The following is a 7,447-nucleotide window of genomic DNA, read 5'->3' as shown; positions in this document are numbered from 1 at the left end:
AGGCCATGTCGAAGAGGAGGAAACGTGGCTTTGTATCCTTAACCCCGGTGAGGTTTAACTTTAATTGCTCAGCTTTTTAAAATAATCGCGAGGATTTTCACTGAAAGCATAATATAGCTGATAAAGAGACAGCTGTGGAAACCACAAGGCAGTGGTGGGGAACGCTTCCAGAGAAACAGATGTTCAGCTTCAGTACGCTCTGATGAGATGCTTGGCCTGCTGCGCTGCGTCCACGACATGTCCAGACTGCATGTGTCCAAGTCTCATGACATGCACCGCAATGCTCATTTGTAAAATACTTCAAAGTGGTCTAATAGCTCTCAATTACAAGTGGAAGTTGCTCTGTCAAATTTGAGTTAAAGAACTGGAGTAGCCTACTAGCTATTAAATAAAACAAAAGTACATTATATATTTTTATATCAATGCATTGCTGCAGAGAAAACATTGAAATCAAAGATTTTACAGTAATCTTAAACAAAATATAAATAATAGTAAAAATAGCAATGCACTTTGTCCCTCCATTGAAATGCCGTGTCCAATGTGTTTTTGAGTCCAAAAAAGTACAGTTATCTTTGTAATGTGGTGAAGTGAAAGTATCAAGTATCCAACAACAAATACTAAACTACAGAGTACAGTGCCCATGTACATGTATGCTACTTACTGTACACCACTGGACGGACGGACGGACAGACAGACAGACAGACAGACAGACAGACAGAACATACACACATGTAGTACACGCATTTCCTTTAGGGAAAGACTATAGACTGTCTGGGTTGTTTGTATTTATGTTGGATATTATCACAATTTCATATTTTGTATGAAAAAAATCTAAACCACATCAACCTTCTCCTTGGCGTCCATATTTTGGGTACATTTCCAACATTTTGGCAAAGTTTGTCAAATGTCTTTTTTGTATTATTAAAAATAAGAGGGCAATATTACTATTTCATATTTGTTAAACACAAGAGTAAATGGCTTAAGTGGTTAAGATATGTCCACCCCCCTTTTACAAATTGAATACATTTAATCATGGATATTCACAAATTAAGACCCATAGCATATGCGGCTGTGCCATTGTGTAGATGTACAGATGTACATGTACAATATGCAACATTTCACATGTGTGAAATGGTGTCATGTCACACCTGGGGGGCAATTCAGTGGAGACAAAGAGGTAAATCAGGCATGGGTGGAAAACAATGACTTTACACTTTACAGGGTAAAATACAGGGTGAAATAAGGGAAGTCGAAGAGGTCAGATGCCAGACGTCAAATTTGTATGTATGTATGTGTGTGTGCGTGCGTGCGTGTACATGTGTGCATGAACAATCCATTCCAGTCTCATTGAGGTTTGACAGCTCCCTGCTGTAGTTTCCTTCCCGTGGTTTACGCACAGCTTCTAGTCCGGTTTATAGCTGAGTGTGCATGTGCATCCGTGCACGCACATGTGTTTGTGTACGTGTGTGTGTGTGTGTGTGTGTGTGTGTGTGTGTGTGTGTGTATGTGTGTGTGAGAGAGAGAGTTCTCCAGGCTGTTAAATGGTTGTTTTCAGCTTGTTTTTTGCCTGTCTCTCTTTCTTCATCTCTCTCACTCTCCTCTTAGTCTGTAAAACCTGCAACACAGAAAGAAAAAAATGAATAGAAACAATCAGGAAAAAAAGAGTTGAAATATAAAAAAAATCTAATGACTCATGAAAAAATATATAAAAAAGGTTCAAATGACTCATCAACAATCAGGAAACAAGAAATGATGTCATATTTGTCAGGTGAAACAAGCGCTCTCCGCTGTGCATCTGTCCCCCCCCGCCCCTTTTTCTTTCTTTTTTTCCCCCTTAACTATCGTTTCCTTTTTTTGTAATGTACGTTTCTCTGTCACAACCTCGCAGCCGTTTTCGTTCGTTTGCAACGTTCTTTTGTTGGTTAAATCACTGTGTTTTGTTATGGCTTTCCTGCTCTACAGTTAGCTCATAGCATTAGCCGCTGTTATCAGCCACTCTGCTCCGTGTTGCAGTGTGTGGTCTACGCTGGTCTGGGTGCAGAGACCTCCGCAGTGCGTGTGTCATAGCTTAAGAGGCAGCCAATCATGACGAAGTCACTACTACGCGATTGGCTACACGAGTGGTTAAGACTCCCATTGGCTTAGGCAGTATGGGGTCAGACTCCCATTGGCTTAGGGGGCAGTCAATCATGACAGGTACAACAGAAATACAATATATATAAGAAAACACACACGCGCGCATGCGCGCGCACACACACACACACACACACACACACAGCCAGCCCCTGATGTTTTTCGCATGCAGGGTGTGTAAATCATCCCTACAACCCCTCTCATACATCTCTTTTTGGTTTTGTCAAATTCTTGAACTGCTTTCAGACACGGCTCCATTTCAAGACAAAGGTTTGAATTGTATTTTGTTTTGACTTGATGTTTTCAATTTCACTTTCATTCTACTTTTATTAAAGTGAGTTTATATACACACACACACACACACACACACACACACACACACACACACACACACACACACACACACACACACACACACACACACACACACACACGTCACACACACACACACACACACACACACACACACACACACACACACACACACACACACACACACACACACACACACCATATTTTGTATTGATAACTTTGTCAGCAGTGAGATTCAAAGAGGTCAGAAGGTTATTGTGAAATAAAAAGCCCCAAATACTAGGCGTACTACAGTATGTGGGAAATATACTGTAGAAAAACGAATGATTTTTTCTTTTCTATGCTTTCCATATTTATAAGATAATCTATTTGAAGATGACTCTATAGCTCACACCAAGATGAACATGAAAAAACAAAAATGACTCGGCAGACAAAAACTAAAAATATTTAGGAAAAATGGTTCTTATTATGTCCAAACATAGTGGAATCTGATCCATGTCTGCAAGGTTCAATTATCCAACCTCTTGTGTTGTCGTCGCAGGGGCAAATTGAACGCACGTGTTGTTTTGTTGTTGTTGTATGGCAGCCATTAAAGAAGGAAACACCGTGAAAGGAGACCCCCACCCCACCCTGACCCCTAAACAATTAGCACAATATGTAAACAATTACGATTAGTTACGTTTCAAATGTACCTTCCTGTTGGACCATACAGCCAACCAGTTGGAGAGATCACAGAATGAGGCGCTTAACCTTTTGTTTTCATGAAATATCAGAAGCATAATGAACATAATACAGAAGCGTTTGTATTGGTATATTTATATATATTTTAAACCAGTGGTTCTCAATCTTTTCAGGCCACGACCCACCAAAAACTATCCTATTTAAACTACATTATGTTTGGCTCAGTTCCACTGATAAATATTGTGAAAATTGAAGCTCTACAGGCTTTTGTGAGATTTGTAGGGTTTCAAGCAAGGGACCCTCAGGATTCCTTGATGGGGTTCCAAGTGAACACGACACGTACAGGTCTGTAAGGCGTCGCTCACATATAAAAGACAGGCTGAGAGAGAGACAGAGAGTGCACCCTGTCTTTTATATGTGAGCGACACCTAACTCTGAGAGTTCTTACCCATCCAGCGCGCATTTTGGTCAGGAGGCCTGAGTGCAAAAACATGCCTGTGAAGTCATACAGTACTTTAATTCATCTTCAAAACGTTCAGTGTTACGGGTGAAGGCTTTGCTAGAAGACAAATTCCTTCCCTCAGAACAAAAGGAAATCAGAAGGAGGGGTATGAGTTTATTACCATTTAATTTCTTCATCATCTCCCGGTCAGGAAGCCCTAAAACCTAAAACCACCCACTCCTTCTTCCTTGTCTGGGAATAATACATTCTGGGCTGTGGATTGCATTTTCACACTTTCTCTCATTTTGTCTGTCATTTTTGTCTCTGAAAATATACAGGTATCTTCCAAAATCTATAGCATCCAAAACAAGAATAATGTGGGTGCTGAAAACTAATCTAAATCAGTGAGATGAAGGCTGAATAAGCTTCTCTTCCAAGTCTTCCAATAATGAGCAACCATCAGAAGCCAGTGGTTATCTCAAAATGGGGTCCGGAGACACCGGGCAACCTTGAGTGAGTATAAAAATGTGTTAAAATATCATTATTCTTTTTTGACCACTTTAACCCTACTGTATATAGTAAATAGTCGATTTACAAGCTTGTAGATCTGATGTTGTAGATTTTTTCCAGGAAAGAAATCTGAATTAGTTTTTTGATGATACATTTTAACGACACAAATATTGTGCAGGGGTCCGTTGCACAACTAATGGGGGTCCACAGGGTCCGTTGCACAACCAATGTGCCAAATTCAATAATTTTGGCGTCAACAGAGAACCACTGATTGAAGCCACTAGATGTTGCGCCCTGTCCTCAGATGAATGATTCATAACTCAAGTTATTTTGCTCATGGTCATGGACTATTGGGATTTTCACTACCGTCACCATAATGAGGCATTATGGACTACTGACACTACACTATACACGCATGCACGCATGCACGCACACGCACACACACACACACACACACACACACACACACACACTGTGCCCAGAAAATATTGTTTTGATGAGATCCAGGGTCCGGACATTAACACCCCGAGTGGCAAGGACGGAGTTCTCCGTTCTATCAATAAGTAACGCCTAGCGCTCAGGACGGAGATTTATTGATATCAAAACCGATCGCAGCACTCCACAGGCTGTTGTGCAACATTTGGCGTCCTTTCCTTGTTGTCATCGAAAATGTTCCCCCCCATTTTAGCCGATGAGACCGAAAATCTTAAAACGTGAATAATTCTTGATCTGAATCATTCCGTCCAATTCTAAGCAAAGATTATGTGTTAGACGGCCCATCACGGTCCCGTCACTAGTCGCGTTAGAATTAATCATACCTCCCGTTGTTGTCGATCGCCTCTGGAGTGTTTTGGCTACATCAAGCTACTTCAGCTACATCCGCCTGGTGCGTCGCTAAATGTGCTCCGCTGCTATACATCGCTGGGCGCTCTGATAAATGAGTAAATGAATAAACGTTTTAACTGCCTGTGTTTCTGTGCTTTCAGAGGGAGTTGCAGAGCTGTAGAAACTAGGGCCCTCGTATAGTTTTATGAGTTTAGGGCCAAAGCCGGTTCGGCCTTTCATCACTGGCTGGTGTGGAACACATTCATGTTTATAGCAGTGAGTCCCAACCAGTCCTCATGGCCAACCACTGGTTGCAAGAGGGCTCCCAAATAACCGGAAAAACACTAAGGCCAAGTTTACACGTCAACGATCAGAACAGAAAACGACAAAGTGCCGTTGCGTTCTCACATTTTATTCTGTGTTTACCAGATAGACCAGTCACACATGCAAACCACAGAGCCACGCTTGCGAACCTCCATTCAGAGCCAATGTAAACATACGCCATGTGCGTACGTTCCCATTCTCGCAATTGGAATTATATATATTATCAGAGATTTGGATTTGAAGTTAAGGGCAGAGTGAAGTACAACCTGAAGTAGATTCTTGACAATCCACAATGTCAGATTTGTCAGATCACTAGACATTGTGAAATGCTAAAATGTTAACTGGCAGGCAATATTACTGACAATATTCTACAAGCATCTTTCTCTTTCTAGTTCAAACGTGAACAGATTATGGCCCAGGCCAATACGATCAGTGTCCTATATCAGTTGTCCTTGGAGGTATCTGGGCAGCGAGGCCGATGCAGATTGTAAAATGTATATAGTCTATACACAGTAAAGACCTACAGTATGGCTGCCTAACAGGACTAACGTCTGTTTGTTGGTTAATAACCACCCTAAATAATGTAAATACTGTAGCAGGTTATAGACTGGAATTCCTGTCTGATAAAATGTCTATAGGTGCTTCCTTGGTCTACACATGCCAAAGGGGGGGCATAATTAAGAAAATAAGCTAAATAAACCTTGTTGGAGTGGCCACTCCGGTTTGTAGCCTACTGCATCTCTGCCTGAACCCTATTGGACCCGACAGGCTATGGTCAGGTCTGTCTTATGTCTCACATTTTATGGGCTCATATGGGGTTCGGGCTGTACATTAATATTCTAACTTATTTGTATGAATAAAGACAGAAAGGTCTGTTCTTGACAAATACCCAATCCTACATACAACATACGGTTTATTGTGGAAGAAAAAGAGACAGCTGAATCTATCAGTTATGGACTGTCACTTAGATATTGATTGATAAGATATTGAGATGCTATAGCCTGGAATGCAGACAAATCTGTCACAGTGTAATCACTTCAGCTTGATCTGCCCCTCTTCCCATTCAAAATGTTTTCCTCCCAGCAGAGCTGGGCCAATCACAGCCCTTTATTCAATGGTTCAATGGTCAAGGTTTATCCTCTAAAAAATAATGCCCAACATACAGTAGAGTGGCCCTTGATTAACGGGAGGCGATGATAACTAGCCTACATTCAGAACATTGAATTGCTCCTTCCGACGTCGGAAGGAACATATTGATCTGATCTCACCTCTCATGGTAGAATGGAATCCATTTCTGATGATAGATGGCTGTTTTCCTGAAGAGACAGAGACACAACAGTTAGAACACACGCACGCGCACGCACGCGCACGCACTAACGCACGCACGCACGCATGCACACACACACACACACACACACACACACACACACACACACACATACACACACACACCATGTCGTCTGCGTCTTCCTGTGTGTGTTCTTCATCTCTTCCTGCTTCCTCTCGTTCCTCGTCTTCGTCCTCCTCCTCCTCTTCCTCACTGTTGTGTCTCTGCTCTGAAGTCCATTCCTCCTCTTCCTCGCTCTTACATTCCTCTGTGTTACTGTGCAGCTCTGCTAAGAACAAGAATCAGTTGTGGAACTCAGATTCTACAAAATTACATTTAGAACGCCCCTCACTAAGGTGAAAACAGACACAGTAAGTACAGTAAATTAGACAAAACAGGCTAATACAGGAAGCTTCTTAGAGCAGTTGTGGATTTGGTTTAATTTTACACTCTAAAGAGTTAAAGATCTAATCTAAGCATTCACTTGGTCATCAACTCTCCACCATTTAGCTGGGGACCACCTGGAACCTCCTCAAGGACCCCTGGTTGTCCCTGCACCACTGGTTGAGAACCACTGCCTTCAGAGGGTGTGGTATAAACAACCCAACACCTACTGTAGTTGTTCCCTCTCTTCGGGATGTTTATGATTTCATGTCATGAGTTCAAGACATATTTCGTAGTGCTCCCAACGCGTGAGCTTGTAAAAAAAAAAACGGGCTATTTCCAGATTTTGCGACATCGTGGCATGCAACCAAGTGTAAATCAGGCTTGTGTCCACATTCATGTGGCACTGTATTTCTCTGCCATTCCCATGTGGTTGAGAAGAAGCCGCTTGGCTGCAGGTTCCGGCTGTACTGTTTGAACAGCTCTGCAGCACCGCCTTGATCCTGTCC

General features: G+C 42.0%; 1 protein-coding gene across 1 annotated transcript in view; it reads right to left on the bottom strand.

Moving 5' to 3' along the window:
- Positions 1–1,369: 1,369 nt before the first annotated feature.
- raly (RALY heterogeneous nuclear ribonucleoprotein) overlaps positions 1,370–7,447 on the bottom strand; it is a 29,502-nt gene continuing 23,424 nt past the window's right edge. Inside the window, exons 6-8 of the mRNA XM_083771283.1 lie at positions 6,680–6,840; positions 6,496–6,543; positions 1,370–1,615 (exon numbers count right to left, since the gene is read on the bottom strand). Of these exons, the coding sequence (XP_083627409.1) occupies positions 6,499–6,543; positions 6,680–6,840 (206 nt within the window). The 3' untranslated portion in view covers positions 1,370–1,615; positions 6,496–6,498. The remainder of the gene's footprint in view (positions 1,616–6,495; positions 6,544–6,679; positions 6,841–7,447) is intronic.

This window comes from Protomyctophum parallelum (assembly GCF_964188405.1).
Source record: "Protomyctophum parallelum genome assembly, chromosome: 8".
Taxonomy (NCBI): Eukaryota; Metazoa; Chordata; class Actinopteri; order Myctophiformes; family Myctophidae; genus Protomyctophum; species Protomyctophum parallelum.
The sequence above is the reverse complement of the archived record's forward strand: the minus strand, read 5'-3'. Positions and strand labels throughout refer to the sequence as shown.